A 20,506-nucleotide genomic window follows, 5' to 3' on the forward strand; every position below is an offset into this window, starting at 1 on the left:
CACTTTTCTAGACTGGGCTGAAATATAGTCAATACAAAGCATTTATTCCAGTCAGTTCACTCCAAATGCCCCTTAACCACTGGATAGGGCCATCTGAGGACAATTCTCTGCTGACTGAGTCCTGGATACTCGAGGCGGTGCTCATGGACCAGATGCATCAGAACCAGCTTGGACTCCAGATCTCTGGTGACTCCCTTAACCCTCCAAAATTCACGAAGTTGAAATCTAGCCCATTCTAAACTATTTTTTAGAGAAAAAGATGGAACTGAAATAGAAATCAATGTTCTCTATCTTCATATTGACCCAGGTGAGGAGAGGAGGTCTCTGGTGCTAGCTACCTCTCCAGCATTAGGATAACCTATCTGTCCTTGCCTCTTCATGGCAAGTCATGACTAGAGCTTCCTGATGTCATGATCTTCAGGCAAGGACAAGCAACCAGCATGCAGCTGAGTCAGAGAGATCCTTCCCATACTTACTTTGGGCTTTTCAAACACATGCTCCATTTCAGCTCAGTGCTCCAAAATCATGGTTAGGAGATTAGAAACTGTATGAGTGAAAACTGCATATGATCTAAAGTGAAGAGCTGAGTTACTGCCTTGCTGTCCAGGAAAAACAGGCTTAACCCATCCCCATAATGGGTATGCAACTGGCTCAAGCCATAGGACTGCCTCTGTTATACTTGGGGATGCAGCTAATTCCTTCAGAGCAGTGATCATGTCTCATTTCCTTGTCCATAATATTCCCTGCAATATTGGACATATTTTTTGAATGGAATAGTGAAAAATCTAAGTAATTTCAGGGAAATAAGATATATTTTATGTATCCTTCATTTTTCACTAAGGCTTTGAAGTTAGACAAATGAACCAATTAACTATTTTATTTTTTTTAGGTTTTTTTTTGCAAGGCAAATGGGGTTAAGTGGCTTGCCCAAGGCCACACAGCTAGGTAATTATTAAATGTCTGAGATCGGACTTGAATCCAGGTACTCCTGACTCCAGGGCCGGTGCTTTATCCACTGTGCCACCTAGCTGCCCCACCAGTTAACTTTAGATGGGGATTTTGTTCACCCACCAACATTGAGTGGACTCAATAGTCAAGCCAGGTGTCCTAAAGTATTTAGAACCACTGTTGTCCCATTTCTGAGGAGGAAAGGAAGAAGGTCACAGTGGAAAGAGTGACATTTAGAGATGGAAGACCTGGCTAAGAATCCTGCAGTTGCCATTTGTTGTCTTCAGGATAACTCAGTGTCTCTGGATTGGCCCTAAAGTCCTGTCTCTTAACTCCACTCTATTCTCCTGAATTTTCTCATGCACATAATTTAACTTTGGGAACAATGCTTTTTTAATGAGGCCATTGGGAGTTGTAATAATGAAAACATAATGAAGATGATATCTCATGTGCACACAATGTATCTGCTCACCGTGGAGTCCAAGTCTGATTTCTGATCTATGTATTTTATCTCCTTTCTATGTATTTTTAATATGGAAAATCTTCAATAAACATTGTAATAAAAGAGAATACTGCATAACTTTGTAAAGTATCATAAGAGTTAAGAAATACACCAGAAAGCTAAAAGATAAACCAAAAAAAAAAAACCCCACAAAATTTTGGCATTATAAAATATTTTCAGATTAGCTGATGTGTGGCATAAAAAATTTTAATAAAATTATGTTAACACCATATGGATACCATTTGAAATTAGTGGAACAGTTATGGTCACTTCTAGAAGGATGCAGAGAGGAACAGATTACTGAGATAGCCTGGTTGGTAACATTGGCGAGAATGTGGAAGCCAAGAGGCCAGGTTCTTGCCCTGACCTTGCTTGTGTGACTGCAATGTTGAGCAAGGCATTTCAAGTCCCTCAGTCTCAAGCTCCTTGACTTTAAAATGAAGGAGCGGCTAGACACAAGGATGATGTCCTCTGGCTCCCAAGTTACATATCTGCATTGAGAAAGACATCTTGTTAAATTTTGGAGTTAGTGGAAAATAGATTCCATGTATACTTAACAAAGTACACATTCCATTTTTCTTCTAAATTGTCACTTGATTTTCAGTAAACCCTGAACATTCTTCAGATGTGATGAATGACAAAAAGATGACCCAGGCAATCAATCAATCAAGCATTTATGGGGGACAGTTAGGTAGCACAGTGGATAGACTATTGGCTCTGATGTCGGGACCTGAATTCAAATTGAGCCTCAGATGCTTGATACTGTATGACCTTGGATAAGTCACTTAATCCTTTTGCTCCACAAACAACAAAGAAAAGTACCTACTGTGATATTAGGCACAGGGCTCACTCTGAAACTACAAAGACAAAAAGAAACAAGACACACCTTTTAAATCTGGAGGGTTTTTTGCAAGGCAATGAATGGGGTTAAGTGACTTGCCCAAGGTCACACAGCTAGATTATCATTAAATATCTGAGGTCAGAATGGAACTCAGATCCTCCGGATTCCAGGGTTAGTGCTCTGTCCACTGTGCCACCTAGCTGCCCCTGCCAAAAATGCACTATTATTTGCTTTTACACAGTTGTTTTGAGAGATTTCTTTTGCCTTTCTTGCATTTAGAACAATGCTTGCTATGCAATAGGCATGTAATACATGCTTGTTGAATGGGGAAGGGGGTACTGTAGGCCTAGTCACTGGGGGCATCAGGAAAGGCCTCATCCTAATCAATTTTGGAAGCTGCAATGAGGCATAAATGTTAAGTCCTTTCCTTCATAACTCAAAGGGATCTATTTCCATCTGAATCTCATGCATTGCCTCAAGACCAGTTAGATGTGGGAAACAGCTTGAAAAGTACGGAGTTAAAAAAGCAAATCAATACCAATTCTGATCCTGGCACTAATACAAATCATCTCTTTGGGTCTGCTTTCTAAGGGCCTTGTTGACTTTGAGATTCCAATTCTTTTATGATTCTTTGTGATAGTAGGTCCAGCCAGGCACCGATTCTTGATTCTTGGCCTTTAAAGGCCTCTTGGTCCAGTTTTTCATTTTACATGTTTTAATCCCTACCCAAATGTATAGTATTTTAAAGTCTAATATCACAGCCCCAGATATACAAAGAACTCAATCAAAGGAGGAAATTATAGCAAAAAGAAATTAGGGCAGGAGCTTATCATCATAAATTTGACATTTGGGAGCCATCTCAAGGTCTGTGTGTGTGTATGTGTGTTTCTCTTTTTTCTGTAAGAAGGGGATTCAATCTAAGTTACTGAGCAGTGTCCAGATGAATGAAATTATAGATCTTTTGAAGTTCTGAATTAAGTCCATCATTCTATTTGCAATTCAGACACCCTACCAATAGTCTATTTAATTGGACTGGGAGTTCTTGTGTCCTTTCCTTGCCCAGCCTTTTGTTGATGCTCTCCAGAATATGCTTTTCCCAAGAAAACTAAGCCAAGAGTTATTCAAATAGTTTTGATGATGGAATTTTATGACGATAAGACTGTGGACATTCAAGAGTTAGTTTGGTCTTTAGCTTTTCTTTTTTTTAAGGTTTTTGCAAGGCAAACGGGGTTACAACTAGGCAATTATTAAGTGTCTGTCAGATTTGAACCCAGGTACTCCTGACTCCAGGGCTGGTGCTTTATCCACTATGCCACCTAGCCACCCCTAGTTTGATCTTCTTAAAAAAAGTATTGGTTTTAGATCAGAATTTTATTGCTTTGGGCCCAAAATCTTACAAGACTGACTTAAAGATAGATTACCAAAATATTTAGCCCTATTTCATTTGACTTTCCCTTAAAGAGACTATGGATGCTGCTGTTAGATCTTTTAAGAGCCAACTAGAATGCTAAAAAAAATCAGTTAGAGCTGCCAGTTGGAAGTCGGTTGAAGAATTTCTTACTATGAAGTGCTCCTTCCTGTAGAATCTGGAAGAGGTATGTGGTTTTTTCCCCTGTGATCTGTAGGGATCTATGAAGAATCTGTAAAGGGGAGGGGACAAGGTGAAACTTCTAGTTCATCAGAACTAGTTAAGGTGCTATGTTTCAAAAAAGCAGAATCATGTGAAGTAGGAGGAGCTGCTGGAAAATATGGGGGAAGACATTTTAGAAAGGCGTTCTGTTGATTATTGTAAAGACTAAGAAAAACGAACTACTTGAGCTTATTTCTCGAGACAGAATATGAGTATTATCTTGAGGAGAAATATGAAAATTCAAAAATGTTAATCAGTACATGGAGTGAATTGCTTGATAAAATTGTGCTTTTCTAGGTGATGAGGAGGTTTTGAGGTGACTGGCTATCATTTTTTTTGCATGACTGAAATACTGTAAATAGCTAAGTCTTTGTTTTATATTTTATTTCACTGGTTAATATATTGTATAAGAGTAATTTTTTGGGAAAGGTGGTTTTTCAAGTTAATAAAATAATATTTAATGACCTGGGTTGTGGGCTCAAGTGAAATTAATTAAAGAGAAAGAGGTTGTAAGTGTATTAATGAGAAATAAATATTCAAATGCATTCCCCTGGATTGTTTTGAATCTTGGAAGGAAAAAAAATGCAGAAGAAAATGAGTCAATTGGCAGGATGAGGGGTGACAGTTGAATGAGTCGGCCTATACTATTATTTAACCTTAATATTCCTAAAAGGCATGTCTGTTTCCCTCAGATCTGTTCTAGGTTTGGGTGCATCTAGAATTTTTAATTTTTTTTTTACCTACATGCGGGGGGTCCAGCCTCCGCGGGGTCCTTGGAACCTGACAGGAGGGATAGAGTCGGCGAAATGAGTTGAGTCAACAAGTGAGTATAGGCAGGAGCAGGTTGACTGACTGTCAGCTGCTTGGATTTATTTTTATAGTTTCAGAATCATGTATGTTTCAAGCAAGCTGAGATCATTTCCTTGGTTACAAGAGTGTACAATTTTCATCAACAATCATATAGTTCATATGGTTACAAGTTTCAATCATGTGATTACAAGTTTAAGTAATAATCATGTAGTTAATTGCTTATCCCTACTCAGACCATGATGACTTTAAACTGTCTGTTACCATATTTACTAATAAATTGTATGATTGTTAATTCATTTAGAGTTATTAATTAAGCAATCCTTTTAATGGAAAGTTTTTTATATTTTTTGTGTAGGTAATGTTTTTTGATACACTTCCTTAACAATCTATAGTGAGGATCTTTATGCTTGTCCACCTATCCGTTAACTCTTACAATAACCAATTTTTCTTTCTGGCCTCGTCGGCAGAAAACACAGTTTCTGCGACTTTTTTATTCTTTCCCATGAAACTAAGGCTGCTGGAGTTCACATATCAGTCACCTGTACTAACTATTTTCTCACCACCTTTTTCATATATTCCTGTGTATGATAAGGGGGGCAAAACTGTTAATCTCCCTGGAATTCTATCTGACCCATCTTGTATCTGGTTTCCCTGTATATATTCTGACATCTCCCTGGAACTCCCAGTGTTGTATCTTCCAAAGATTTCATAATGCTGAAGCCTTTTGTATGTCTCAGGGAGAGGCAGTCCTGTGAAATTGGGACAGAGTTCACAATCTGTTTTATTCAAGGAATTTCTCTGAAATCCTTCCTTTATAGTCATTCCACTATTAGAATGAGTAAGTTTTGCAATCAATAATAGACCTATAAATATGGGTATACATGGAATCCCTATATATATTGAAGGAAATGTTGTTCCATCAGGCGGTGTGACTGCCTTGAGTCTTCTTGCCATGACTGTGTCAAACAGCTTAGAGACCCTGGCTCCCAACACCTATAAGTACTGACTTATAGAGTCTACTCTACATGTCAAGTATCTGACAGTGCAGACAATGACACTAACTTTAGTTTGGTCTTCTAAATACAATTATTTCCTCTTGGAAAGTTGAAACTAATAGGGATAATACACACTGTATTTCTTTTGAACTGAAATTCACAGGGATCCTTTGAAAGCTGTGGCATTTAAAATAGATGAGTAAGTTTATTAATCTTAAGTAACAGGATGAGGATGATGATAAAAGCTGGAGGCATTAGAGCATGAAGGGACCCCAGAGACGAGCTAATCTGTCCTAGGGGGTCTTCTGGTTTTACTGAGGGTCAGAGGGTTTTTCAAGGTATCTGGCCAAAGTAAGTGGCAACACTGGGATGGGAGCCCAGGGTCTCTGATGCTTTCAAGTCTAGCGCTCTTGCCAGTTCACCAAGTTTTGAGGTTGATTTCATGAGACAGATCTCAGAAAAATCCTCTTGGTTTTTTACTGTTGTGTCTAAAGGAACTTTAACTTCATTTTTTTGTTGTTTTGAAGCAGTTAGAAGAGAGAAAATCTAGTCATCTGTGACAGAGAGTAAGTAACTTCCCTTTTTTGGTATCATTTTGGAGTAGGCATTACCAATTACCCCAAGGAATTTCTATAGTCCTTCTAGAAAGATAAGACAGATGAAAAGAAGAAGAAGAATTCCAGGGTCCCATAGATCCAGATTTACTGACCTAGAAGGAGTCAATGCTATCTTTCTCCTGTCATAGACAGTTGGGAAATGGATGAGCCCCCAAAGCTCATGCCATCTTATGGTATTCAAGCCTAGGGGCCACATGTTCCCTGCCCTGATCAGGCTGCCATGGCAACCAGAAGGTGAAGGGTTCTGAGGCCAGGCCATATGAGCATGGGTTAGAAAATGGGGATGTTTAACACAGAGAAAAGACATTTTGGGAGTGGTTGAGAAGACATGAGAACTAAGTATTTGAAAGTCTGTCATGAAGAGAGAGAGCAACAACCTCCTCCTCTTGGCCAACCCAGTTCTTCAGGCCTCCTCTGATGTTCATCTACTGAACAGGGATACCCATCCGATTTAAAACCAGGTTAACAAGCCTTTATTAAGAGCTTCCTATGTGCCTTTCCCTGTGCCTTCAAGGAGCTCCCAATATAATGAGGGAGATAGCATGCCAACAACAATATCATTCAGGAAAATAGGGTTAAGTGTAAGCTAATCTCAAGAGGGAAGGTGATAGGTAGGAAGTCAGGAAAGCTAGAGGAAGAAGTGAAGGAGAGGGTTCCAGGTTGTCAGGATCAAGGTGCCAAGCCATATGTCTCTTAATCAAGACCACCACCTCTTGAGTCCCAAATGGCTCATGTATGCTTAAAAAAACTCAACCCTTACCTGATACTCAACCCTGATGCCTACACCTCCTCTGTCCTCTGAGGTCACCTGATGTTTTTCTTGCATTTTTGATGGACCCGATTTTCCATTTTGAATCAGTGGTTGATCCGCAGCAATAGTTTATACCCTCTGTCATAGTTTTGTTATCTATTTTAGACTATATAGGAATGCTCAGTAGCAAACAAATGAAGCTGCTAGGCAACAGGCTCCCAGAATGCCAATATCTCCTCCAGTGACCCTTAGAAAATGGATAGAGAAGTGATCATTGGCTTTTTCAGATGACTAGAAGTCATTGCCTGGACCCATGACCTTCACTGGTAATTTTATTAATCCAAGAACTTTCATAACCAATCTTCTATGCCAGTCTTGTCACTCCAAGCAAGCCAAGGGAGGCAGGGGGATTGCCTTCATGTTAACATACTGCTATGAGAATGTTGTTCATAGTCTTGCAAACAACATGCTCTATGTCATCCCATACCCTAATATCTTTCCAGTCTCTTCCCAAAAGAAACTTGAAGGAAATTAGAAAATATTTGATGTGGATAAGAGGAATAGGACCAGATATGGACCCCAGACCTTTGTATCAGATGGGCCCATTGGATCAGTTATGACCTTGGCCTCCATCTTTAGCTTCTGAGTGTTTGGCAAGGGGCACCAGCACTCAGGGGTTGTTCATTATAGTTCCCTAAGTGCTAACCATGGGGACTGAGTATGTTCCTGGCTGGCTAGACTTGGTTGTTAATGCAGTCACCAGTACCCACCATGCTGCTTCCCTTCTGAGCTATTGATATAGAAGGCATAACATGACTCCGGGCAATAGTTTGAAGACGTTGACACTTTCAACAATAAGATTCTTTATCACCCCATGGATAATTAGACTGGAGACTGGGAGTAGGAGAATATCTATCTGGGGTCAGAATATCCTTAAGAGACAAAACTCCACAAATGTCCCAGTGGTTGTTTTTGAATCCAACCTCTGGTCAACTTAGAGAAGCCAAGGTTCAAGGGGAAAAAATGTTCTGTTTTCTTTTGTCTAGGAAACTTTCTAGAAAGTTTCCAGATGTGTAATCTGTGGATCTTCACAGCCCAAGCTTCTGCTCTTTGAAGATTTCAGGCATGTGTTTTTGGTGAAAGTCTTTTAGTAATGAAGGCCCGGTGTATGGTGATAGTACCATATTCCTTTATGATGCACATTGCTTTGTTGGATGACATCAAGGACTAAAAAGTCTCCTTTTGGTGTCCCTGGTGCCTGCCAAAAAAGGTTCTTAATAAAGGCTTGCTAAATCAATGTGTTGGGATGCATGACTCCACTGAAATAGATGTATTGGATATTTAAACACCCCACTCCCATTGCCTGGCCAATAACCTTCACAGCCTGGTGGAACTGAAGCAGTGTGGTATGATGGAAGCCAGATTCAAATCTCAGCTCTGCTACTTGCCAGCTGGGTGACTTTGAGTACATCCACTGGACTAAGGTTGAAAATAAAGGGCTCCGGATGGTGAGGAGCCTAGAGACCATGTGTAAGAGGCTAGTGGGTTTCTTCCTCCCCATTCCCATCCTTTAGAGTAGTCTAGGTAAAAAGCAGAATTGTCCCCAAGACTAGATTTGACCTAAGGGGCAAAGGCTCAAACTTTTGATATAGCTTCCTGGGCACTGAAGGGCATTCAAAAAGCCCGCCCTTCAGTCTTTGCAGATGTTCATAATCACCACACCTTGACTCAATGACCAAATTCGCTCCCATTGACCCATCTAAGTGCCAACTAGAATATCTTTATTGGATTTCTTTTCTATGCCTAGTAAACCTTAACTGTGGAGTGACCCACAAAAATCTCATTCCAATACCAGACCTAAGCTTATAGGGCTGCCTTGGATGGGCCCTGGAAGGGTCAACTTCCTTAGGGACATTTAGCTTAGGGAACAGAAGATCTGGGCATCAATGGCACAATCATCTTCAAGGGTCAGAAGAGGAAGAAAAAGTTTAGAATGACTTTTCTATCTGGCTCACCTGGTCAGAACCAGGAGCAGTGGGTAGAAATGTCAAAAGAGACAGACTTAGATTCCATTTAGGGTAAACTTCATAATCATCAGAGAGTCTGAGCTTTTCCAAAGTAGCTTCTTGGGGCTAGTGGGGTCCTGCTCTGTTACAGAGCTTCCAAGAGAGGCCAGATGAGCCAAGTGCTGGACATGTACAGGGCAAATTTTCATTTATGTACATGCAAGATTCAACCACATCTTCTCTCTCTGAGATCCAATGATCCTAGGTCATTGAAGGCAATGCTATAGTGCTCAGAGCACTGGGCCATGAGTCAGGAAGACCCAAGATCAAATCCAGGCTCAGACATTTACTTGCAGGGTGGAATGTAAAGTCATAGGACCCATCCTGTTAACACATCATGGAGCTTATGGAAGAACCAACTAAAAAAGCTCTTATAAAGGTGATGAGTGACAAAGGATTCCTTCAGTAAGCTCACCTTACTGTCATCAGAGGATGCACACAGCTGAGAAGCCCCTCAAAGGCAATCGGCATGTTAAGAGAATTAGAATGTAAATCAAGTTTTTCTATGCATCAGGAGATCCACGGGGGGGAAAATTCTATATGTGTAATTAGTGAAGCAAAGACTTCACAACCCAGAAAATTCCTAAAATATTCCATTCATGGGGAAAATCCATTGACTTGTTAAATGTGGGAGAGGATTTGACCAGCACTCGAGTTTTTATACATGTTAAAAAATTTGTAAACTATAATAACATTTATAATTCAAATTTTTTTTTTAGTTTTTGCAAGACAGTGGGTTTGAGTGACTTGCCCAAGATCACACAGCTAGGTAATTATGTGTCTCTGATCAAATTTGAACTCAGGACCCCCTGACTCCAGAGCTGGTGCTCTATGCACTCTGCCACTTAGCTGCCCCAAATTCAAATAATTTTAAAACAAATGTCCCAGGATTTTTGATTGACAATGTAACAGTGATTAGAAGTGGTCTCAGAGCTTAGCCCAGAAGACCAGGGTTCAAGTGTCAAATATATAAGAGGCTGTGTGACCCTGAACCCCTTCACCTCTCAATGTTCTAGGCTACTCTTTAAAACATCAAATTGAATTGGTAGAAGCAGGTGTCTTGTCTAGGGGTGTCCCATAAAGTCAACTCCTGTCTTTATCCCTTTCATAGGAGTTGAAGCCATTTGGGCCACCCCCCTCAATAATAGATGAGGAAACTAAGATTCAGAGAGATGGGATTAATCCATGATCATATTAGAGCTAGAATTCAAATCCCAGACCTCTGACTTCAGAAATGCCCCACTTTTTGCCACATGGCCCCCCTATTTTGGAAACCAAGGCAGTATTGGAAAGGTGACTTAGAGAGGGTCCCTTCAAGGATAATAATCTGGGATTTCTATGCTATGGGCTGAGATGGCATTACCTTCAGGCATTAGCATTTAATGTGTATTTTTATTCCCTCCCAGGGCTGAGTTTGAAAGTTTAGTTTCTTTATTTGGTATCCAAAATGATCCTAATACCTTCTCATTTGGTGGTGGTCAGTTCTTTCAGTTGTGTCCAACTTTGTAATCCATTTGGGTTTTCTTGGCAAAGATGCTCAAGTGATTTGCCTTTTCCTTCTCCAGCTGATTTGACAAGTGAGGAAACCGAGGCAAACAGAGAAAAGTAACTTGCCCAGGGTCACACAGCTAGAAGTGACCAAGGCCAGATTTGAACTCAGATCAACCTGACTCCAGGCTTAACACTATTTTCTGTACCATCAAGCTGCCCCACATCAATAGATACCCCAAAAAGGCTTCCCATAGCTGCATAGATGATTATGGTCAGCTGAATTCCTATTATAGAATTATGGCCTGGAAGGGACCTTGGTCAAGTTCCCTACCCCTTTCCCTTCCCTTTCCAAATTAAATTTAAAATAGGATTCTGAGAAGAGGTCAGTAGGTCTCATGAGACTGCCAAAGGAATCTATGACCTCTAAAAGGTAATGAAAAGCCCCTGCAGGGAGGTTTTCCACAAAGTCCATGAAGATGAGACAGAAGAGAAGGGAACTGTGGATTCTTAACCTGGGGTCTGATCTCAAGAGGTCCCTCAACTAGCTTGTTTTTTTAAACCCATCATGAGGCTGCATTTCATAAGACTGGCTTCCTTTGTAAGCCTATGTATTATTCTATTTTATGTGTAATCCCCCTGGCAGGGGTTTTCTGGCCACAAAGGTTACATATGCATTTAAAACCATCATTGTGAGAAGGGGTCCATAAGGGAGGTTTCACCAGTCAGCCAGACGGCTTATGACACAAAAAAAAGGTTAAGACCCCCTGCCTTAAGCCCTTCTTGCAGACCAAGAGTCTGAGCTACCTCAAGGTCTGACCCCTGCCCAGATTCCTCAGAAATGCTTCCATCTATTGAATCTAAACCCACTTGTTTGAAGCTCTCAACCTCTGCCCTCCAAGCACAGCTCACTTCTCTTCAGCCTCATCTTCTTGTACCTCAGGAAAGACTTGGAAGGGTCATGGATTCCTTTGGAAGTCTGGTGAGACCTTCGGATGCCTTCTCAGAATCGTATTTTTAAATTGTATTTAAAAATATAATCTATCGATCACAAAAGAAGCCAAATTTTACTGAAATACAACTATCCAAGCATGATTCAAAAAAGGAATTGGGGGACCCCAGGTTCACCCTGCCCAGCACCCTCTTGCTCATGTTTGCCTGACTATCCTGTATGTAGATGTATACCCACATATATGTAGCCAGACATAGTCCTATATATAAGCATGCATGCCTGTATTCCATGTACAGAATGGATGCTTGTGTCCGCTCCCCTGTATTTCTATATTTGTATTTCTATATCTGTATTTCTATTCCTAGAGTTCCTGGCTAATAATGATGATAATGATGGAGAGGAAGAGGATGGTGGTGGTGACAACTAATGTTTGTATAACACTTTATGTCTGTGGGCTTATATGTGGAGGTTTAATGAATGTTTGCTGATTGATTGATTGATTGATGGATGGATCATGCTTCCTCCTTTCCCCACCCCTTAATGGGGATGGCAGCTGGCTGGAATGAGCCTGGGGACTTGAGGCCATTGTTACCTCCAAGGCCAAGGGACTGATTGATGGTCAGAGCAGCCCTGCAGCTTGGGGACTGGCCATAAGGTGGTGGTATAGGCTAACAAAGCTTCCAGCTACAAAGCCTGCCACCCGTTCCCTCCCATTCTTTTAGGCCTTTCCTAGAGGGGGAGGAAGAGGGGGGCTGTTAAGGGTCTTTCAGAGCACAATCCAGCATGTGGCTTTTGTGCTTGCACAAAAATGAGATTTATCTTAATCCAATGCCCAGCAAGAAAGCGCTTACTTATCACAAATGACATCTGTTATTTTAAATGAAATAAACAAGCCTTCAGAAGGCCCGAAATAGAGCCTTTGTTCCAAAAGCTCTCCGCACAGCCCTCCATCAGCTGCTCTGGACAATGAGTCCTGGAAGCAGCACCTTATCCCAGCAAGCTTTGCTGAAAGCCCCAGCAGGCTCCGAGAAAGGCCATTGACCAGTCTGCGCTGGGAGGGGGGCGTCCCTTCTGTGTAAGGTTGAAGAAAATTGGCAGGGGCGGTCTGGGAGAGGCTGCTCTGAGGTTCTCATTGACCTACATTGAGGAGGGAGGGAGAGCCAGGTCAGGCTTTATGAAGCGAGACCCTCCCCCTCCCCCTGACTTACCCTGTTTATTTAAAAAAAAAAAGAAGTGCAAGGTCCTCTCTGGATAAGCCCCAAGTAAGATTTTTAGGTTTTCCTAATGGTTGCCCCCATGTTTTCTAGAAGGGGGATTCAGTGTCCTTTCTAGGAAAAAACAAAATGGTACCAAGCAGATTATTTTTAGAGACCCCTCTGTTATTCTGCACTTCTTTGTTCCAAGGGTGTGGGATCCTCTATGGACATACCCAAAATGGAACCTTGGGCTGCATTGAGAGGCAGTGGCCAGCATCAGCCGGTGCCAATCCTCTGCCTTGGTCGGGTGACATCTGGGGTACCTTGATCTACTCTAGACGCCCACCTTATGGAAGGGCACTGACATACTGCAGAAGATCTGCATGGAGGCAAGCAGAAGGGTGACCACCACACCATAGAAGGATGTGGGATTCTGGAAGGAATCAGGATTGCTTGGGAGGGAGAGGAGAAGACTCAGGTGGGACCTTAATCCACCATCTTCAAGGAGATTTCAAGCCTTAGATTTCTTTTGCTTGGTCCCAGGGAGCAGAAGAAGCAGGATAGAAAGAAACAAAGTTGGGGGCACCTAAGGAGAACCTTTCTCTCTATCTGAGTGAAGTGAGCTCTCTCAGGGAATACTTGTTTTCTGCTTACCAGAAAGCATCTTAAGGTGGAAGCTGATACTCCATAGAGAAGATTTTGGTTGAACTAGAAACAGGTTAGATGGCTCTTGGAGTCCTGTCCACCTCTAGGTTTCTGAGACATGTGGGACCCTAGGATTTTAGATCCTGTATCTCCCATATGTTGAAGTTAGAAGAAATTGTTGAGGACATCTAGTTCAATCCATTTTACAAACGACTAAACTGAGACAGGATGGACTTTTCCTGGGGATTTTAGAAGCCTCTTATTTACATGCAAATAAGACATTGCATAGAAGCCGAGTTAGAAGGGACTTTAGCAGTTGGATCTCACCCCTTCATTTTTACAGAGGAAGAAACTGAGGCCCAGAGAGGTTTAATGACATAGATCATACAACTAGTAAATGAACTTAGATTGTAATGCCACCTAGCTGCCCCAAAGTTTAGTTCATTATGTCCATTTTCTTTCCATCTCCCATCTCCTCTGGCATCATCCTTAGTCTTCCTTTGGCTCTCTCATTCCCAGCCCCAAATCCAAGCACCCATCTTGTCTCATTCCTTAGCTAAGAAGAGTTAAATGAGAAATTAATTTATCCTGTATATATTTTACATAGACTTGTTCTCTCCTCCATTAAAATGGAAGACCATTGCAAATAGGGATTGTTTCATGGTATGTACCTGTACAAAACAAGCACTTACTAAAGACCTGTTGGTAGATTACTTTTTAAGGTTACTGAATAAGTAACTGATAAGGATGTCAGATCTAACCTTCTCCCAGAAATATCACCAGACAGGAGGAAAGATACCCAGGCCAAATCCTGGTTCTTCTATTCACAACTTGTTTGACCTTGGTCAAGTCACCCCTTCTCAATCCTCATATTTACCATCTCTAAATTGAGGGCATTGGAATTGATCTACCTGAGGGAGACAGCACCTGCATGGATAAGTGAATCCAGACTCTCCAGGCAGGCATGAAAAATGGGTTTGCCAGTTGGGTTGATCCAATGTTCATCTCATTTGAAGGAAGATAAGGTTTTTAGTGTTTCAACTAGACAAGATTGGGGGTGGCTAGGTGGCGTAGTGGACAGAACACCGGCCCTGGAGTCAGGAGGACCTGAGTTCAAATGTGACCTCAGACACTTAATAATTACCTAGCTGTGTGGCCTTGGGCAAGTCACTTACCCCCATTGCCTTTTAAAAACCTAAAAAAAAAAAACCTCAGTTCAAATAAACAAGATTTAGATTCACTAGGAGAAATTCCTGAGAAGAGGGTTCTACTTATTTCACTATGCATCTCTGAATTCACATTCATCAGTTCTTACTGCCAACAATTTTCATATAGCGCAGTTTTTCAGGTCATTTTATAGGCACCTATTTTGTTTCCCCCTTTTTGATACTTCACATCCCCTTTATAGGTTGTCCCCCCCCCCCCCCCCACTTAGAATGCAAGCTCCTGGAAGCCTAGCACAAGGTCTACAATTTTACATGGTGACTTTGTTGACTTTCCAGGTCTTTGCTTTCCTGAGTGATGCTATGATTATAATGGATTTTGTTTTCTGTTCTTGATTTGCTCAGGGGCAGCTACTCAGTGAGCCAAAGTGTGAAGAGATTTGAGTGATTTTTCTTGACATCCACAATGGTTGGGACCAATCCACAGCTCTACCTCTCTCTTCAGACAGCCCCTCCAACATGGACTATTCCTGTCTTTGTTCATCTTTGGCAACATACAGTGTTGAGGGTAAAATATCAGAGTTTTTAAAAATTGTGTTTCAGTTACTGTTAGAGTTTTGAAGCATGTTTTCAAATGGTTATTTATAGTTTGTGATCCTTTAGAAAATCGTTAATATTACCTAACCATTTATTTATTAGGGGAAATGGTTCTTGGTTTTACATATTTCTGTGCTAATTCCTGGTATATTTTGGGTATCAGACATTTTACCATTGACATTGGCAAAAGGTCTTTTCCTCCATTCTGTTTCTTTTCTTATTCTAAGTTCACTGATTTTTTTTCCTGCAAGATCCTTTAAATTTTAAGGAATTAACATTTTTTATAACCTCCTCTGTTGTTCATCTGGTTAAGAATTCTTCCAAGTTTGGAAAAATCTGAGAAAAAGATTTATATGAATTGATTTAAGTGGCATGGAACCAAGAGAACATTGTGTACTGTAACAGTAATAATTGTAAAGATCAACTATGAAAGATTTAGCTACTTTGACCAATAAGATGATCCACAACGATTCCAAACGACTCGTGATAAAAATGTTATCTTTCTCTAAAGAGAGAATTAATGAATTCTAAGTGCAGATTGAAATACAGCTTTTCATTTTATTCTTACCTTTTTTTTTACAACATGACTAATATGGAAATATGTTTTGCATTACTTCACATGTTTAATGGGTATTATTGTTTGATTTCTCAGTGGATGGGGAAGAAAGGAAACAGTTTGGAACTCAAAATTAAAAAAAAAAAGATTGTTAAAAATAAATAAATTTTTTAAAAAGAATTTTCCCAGTCATAGAAAGTTGTCTCCTTCCCTTCTCACTTTTTAAAATATGACATGACCTCTTAGTCTGTTGCCATATATATTCTGAGCATATTGTAGTATATGGAGCAAGATGTTTTACTAAATCTAATTTCTGCCAAATTGCTTTCCAATTTTTCTTGTATATATTTTAAAAAGCTCTTCGCAAGTAATTTATATTTGGAGTTTTATCAAGGTATCAAAAAACCAATTATTATTTTAGATTGCTTCTATTTCTTGCTTATCTAGTCTGTTTCAGTGATCTACTTTTGGGGGGTTTTTCAGTTTGGGGGTTGGGTTTTTTAGCTTTAATGAATTGCTTTATTAATATAGTTTAAAGTGTGGAGAGGATATGTTTTTTCATTGATTGTTTTCTTTTTTTCTTTCTCATTATTTTCATTTAACATTCCTTATCTATTTGAGTCTTTATTTTTGTAAAGAGCACTTTGGAACTGAATTTATACAAATCTTGCATGTGTCTTGGAAGTTTACTCTAATAATATTTTTTGCATTTTGTAATTACCATGGATTGAATTTCTCTTCTGATCATTTCTTCCTGAGTTTTCCTAGCATTATAAAAAATATTAATGAATTTTGTGCATTTATTTTACATTCTTCTATTTTGCTGAAGTTATCAATTTTCTCAAATTGTTCCTTTGCTTATTCTCTGGGGTTTCCTAAGTCTTCCATCAAGCCACCTGCAAACTTGTTTAATTGGGTTTCCTCATTAATGTGGCAATGCCTTTAGTTTTGTTCTCAACTGCCTATAGACACACTGAGTTTGAGATGTCTTGGGATATCTAATTTGAAACATCCAATAGGCAACTGGTGATATCAAGTGGTATATAAAGACCTGGAAGTTATCTACATAGAGATGAGAGTTAGATGCAAGGGAGTTGATGAGGTCACCAAGTGAGATCATCTGAAGAACCAAGAGAATATGGGTGAAGATCCATCAGAGGAAAAGTCAGATGGATAGGCGAACCAAGAGTCAAAAAGATTTAGATAGTAAAGGTTGATTAGAAGGAGCAGATACTCAACAATGTCAAATTGACACAGGCCCAAAGGAACAAGAATTGAAGAAAAAGATCATCAGATTTGTCAAGGAAGGGACACCGGGGACGGTGGGAAGTTTCAGATGAGTGATGAAGGTAGAAGACATTTAGAAAAGGATTGGAGAGGAAGAGGAGAGGAAGAGTAGCATCAAGTGTAGGCAACTTTTCCTAGGCCTTTGCCTGAGAGAGGAGTGGTGATAATAACCAGAGACAATAATAATGGTTAGCACTTCTGTGGTGCTTTAAGGTTACAAAAAACTTTAGATATGTTAACTTCTTTGAGCCTAACAACAACCCTGTGAGGGAGGTAGGAGCTATTTTCTAAATCCCATTTTACAGACAGTAAAGAGGTACAGAGGTGGTACAGAGGTGGTAAGTGCTTTGCCCAGCAGTGTTATGCGGCTTGTCTGAGGGTTATACAAAGGGTCTGAGGCAGAATTCTAACAGGAAACTGAAGTCATTAGAGGTTAAGTGTCTTGCCTGGAGTCATAGAGCTAGTAAGTGTCTAAGGTCGAATTTGAACTAGGGTCTTCCTGACTTCAGGGTTAGCTCTCTACCCATATGTATATGTGTGTTTTTATACATATATTTATTTATATATACACATATACATACATGGGCATGTATGTACATTGTGTGTATATATATATATTTTTTTGGATGTGTCAACATGTTTTGTTTTGCCTGATTATATATGTTTGTAAAAGAGGTTTCATTTTTCTTTCAATCAGGGATGCGGGAGGGGAAGAAGGTAGATTTTTCCTGATTAAAAAAATTTTTTTTAAAGAATCAGTTCCATAACAAACTAGACAAGTGGGAATACTTTCTTGAATACTGTTAGTGAGAGGAAAATACTATCTCCAGTAGCAGCTCTAAATGTTAGGAAGTTTGTCCTTAAGTTGAATCCATTGCTCTCAGTGCAGCTTTCTGTGGCTAAGGAGAATCTATCCATTTCCTCTTCTTCACTGCCTCCAAATATTTAAAGACCTCAGTCATAGCCTAAAACATCTCTTTTCCAAACACTTCCATTTCCCGCTTATTATAATATGGTGTGGTTGCCAATCTCCTCCTATTCTGGTCACCCTTCATTTGCCCTCCTCTTCAGAACTGAGAGAGAGAGAGAGAGAGAGCATAATGGGGGTTGAAGAAGAAATGAAAGAGAAAAACATAGAATCACAGACCTGGGGGTCATCTCAACCAACTGAGGCAAGGAAGCTCAGGGAGTTTAAATAAGTTCCAGAGAGTGAAAGAAACAGGAAGAAGGAGATTCAAGATTTGCCTGGAAACCCTGAGCTCTTTTGGTCCCTTTTTTATAGCTCTCAGTACATTTTTAGTCAGTTCTGTATGTCTTTCCTAAATGGGATTTTGTATTGAATAAGAGTGAAGTCTCTGTGTCTTCCACAACACAGTGAGCTGCATGTAGTAGGTGCTCAGAAAATTATTATTGAATTGATCCATTTACTTATTCATCTGATGGTTTTCCAAGCACTTATATTAGAGAAAAACAAAGATAAATGAGATGTCTTGAATGAGTGGATGGATGGGTGCATGGATGGATGGATGGATGAATGAATGGGTGATGGATGAATGAATGAATGATCATGGGAGAGGGGAAGAAGGAAGAAGAATAGGATTGGAGAAACATTGACTCAGGGAAAAATATAATTTTGAGCTAGATACATACAAATAAAAATCCACTTACAACTGACTTTAGATGGGGGGAGTTTGAGAGAAAAAATATAAAACATTCAGTAAGTCTATGCTTTAAATTAAGAATTTAAGACATTCTTAATAATTTAAGAAATTAAGGATTTATTCAACAATTTCAGCAAATAAGGAAAAAAATATTTCATTTCTAGACCATGGACAATTATAATGGAACAATATAGAGATTGGGGGACAGAAAAAAAAGTATAAGGGAGGGAGTGGGGGAAAGGGAGAAAGAAAAACATAAGGAGGTGGAACAGAAAGGAGACAGTTGAAGAGAGAAGGGATAACAGTTTTATCTCCCCAGTTCTTACCCTCTGCCTGCCACAGTTCCTTCTCTCTGACTGGCAAGGTCAATGTTTTCCCACCCAAAACAAGCTTTCCCACCTTGAAGTAACTTTTCAATTCTCTGACTCCTATTGGGCCATCTTCCCCAACCTTAGGGCACCAAGAGAAGCTTCAGGATCTGGGGGGGGGGGGGCTCCTCCTACATCCCAGGATCACTTTCAATTGTCCTGATCCATGTGGCCAACTTAATTGGCTCCAGAGGAGAGAGTGAGGCTGGTGACTTAGTACCCCCCCACACACACCCACTTCAATTCATTTGCAGGTCATGGCATCACCTCCCTGATGTCATGGTCTTCTTTGAGATGGAGGGACAAGCAACAACAACAGGATCTGGGGAGGGAGGAGCAGAACATTGGCAGGGAAGAGCAAAGAAAGCCTCAATATAGTCTCAGGTCATCTAAGTAGTAGAGCCAGGATGTCCTCTCTCTGCCTTTCTACCTCTGTATTACTTTTTTCGTAATCTCAAACTACATTTTCACACATAGGTTTTACTGTTCAAAGAAAGAATCAGTTATATGTTTTAAGAAATAATAGTCTTTGGGGGTGACTAGGTGGCGCAGTGGATAGAGCACCAGTCAGGAGTACCTGAACTCAAATCCGGCCTCAGACACTTAATAATTACCTGGCTGTGTGGCCTTGGGAAAGCCACTTAACCCCATTTGCCTTGCAAAAATCTAAATAATAATAATAATAATAGTCTTTGGTAGATGAAGTTTGCCAGACTGGTTAAAAATTATCATTTGTTTATGGCAAAAAAACCCCAAAACAACTGGTTGGACATTTGGGTGGTTTCATTTGCTTCCCACAGATTAGAGTTCAAGTGAAGGCCAGGTCTTTCTGCAATTCCACACATCTCCCAGGCATGCCTCAGGCCTGGAATGCTCTCTCTCACCTCTTGTCCATTTTGGGAGGAATTTCTGGTTCCCTTCAAAACTCCCCTCCCAGGGTCTCCTCCTCCATAAAGCCTTTCCAGAGCCTTGCTGTGGGCCGTTTCCTACCAAATGACCTTGTATCCTTTTTTGTGTATATTTTGCAAATACTTAATATCTATATGTTTGTAGATATTCTGCATATACTTAATGCAATGACTTGGAGATGATCAGATCTGGGTTCTTTGGACTTGTTATGACTTTTTTCTGAACACGTGTCTTTTTTTTATATATGTTTTTAATTTTTGCAAGGCAATGGGGTTAAGTGGCTTGCCCAAGGCCAAATAGCTAGGTAATTATTAAGTGTCCGAGGTTGAATTTGAACTTAGGTCCTACTGACTCCAGGACTGTTGCTCTATCCACTGCGCCACCTAGCTGCCCCGCCATGTGTCTTTTAAAAAAGATTTCATAGCTCTTCATTTTAAAAAATTGGTCATTTTTCAATGACTTTCTATTACCCTCAGTGAATAAAACTCCTCTTTTTGTAACAAATAAGTTCAGTTGAACAAAAA

The 20,506-nt window shown here is 40.1% G+C and overlaps 1 protein-coding gene across 4 annotated transcripts in view; it reads left to right on the forward strand.

Moving 5' to 3' along the window:
• Positions 1–16,375, forward strand: part of DAZL (deleted in azoospermia like) — a 41,505-nt gene extending 25,130 nt beyond the window's left edge. For 2 of the 4 annotated variants that reach the window (XM_074195749.1, XM_074195748.1), the window contains exons 11-12: positions 11,966–12,028; positions 15,010–16,375. In XM_074195749.1, coding sequence (XP_074051850.1) covers positions 11,966–12,028; positions 15,010–15,048 — 102 coding nt within the window. In that variant the 3' untranslated portion in view covers positions 15,049–16,375. The remainder of the gene's footprint in view (positions 1–11,965; positions 12,029–15,009) is intronic. The other 2 variants (XM_074195743.1, XM_074195742.1) reach the window with 2 other exon arrangements.
• The last annotated feature ends 4,131 nt before the right edge of the window (positions 16,376–20,506 follow it).

Source organism: Macrotis lagotis, chromosome 7 (assembly GCF_037893015.1).
Source record: "Macrotis lagotis isolate mMagLag1 chromosome 7, bilby.v1.9.chrom.fasta, whole genome shotgun sequence".
Taxonomy (NCBI): Eukaryota; Metazoa; Chordata; class Mammalia; order Peramelemorphia; family Peramelidae; genus Macrotis; species Macrotis lagotis.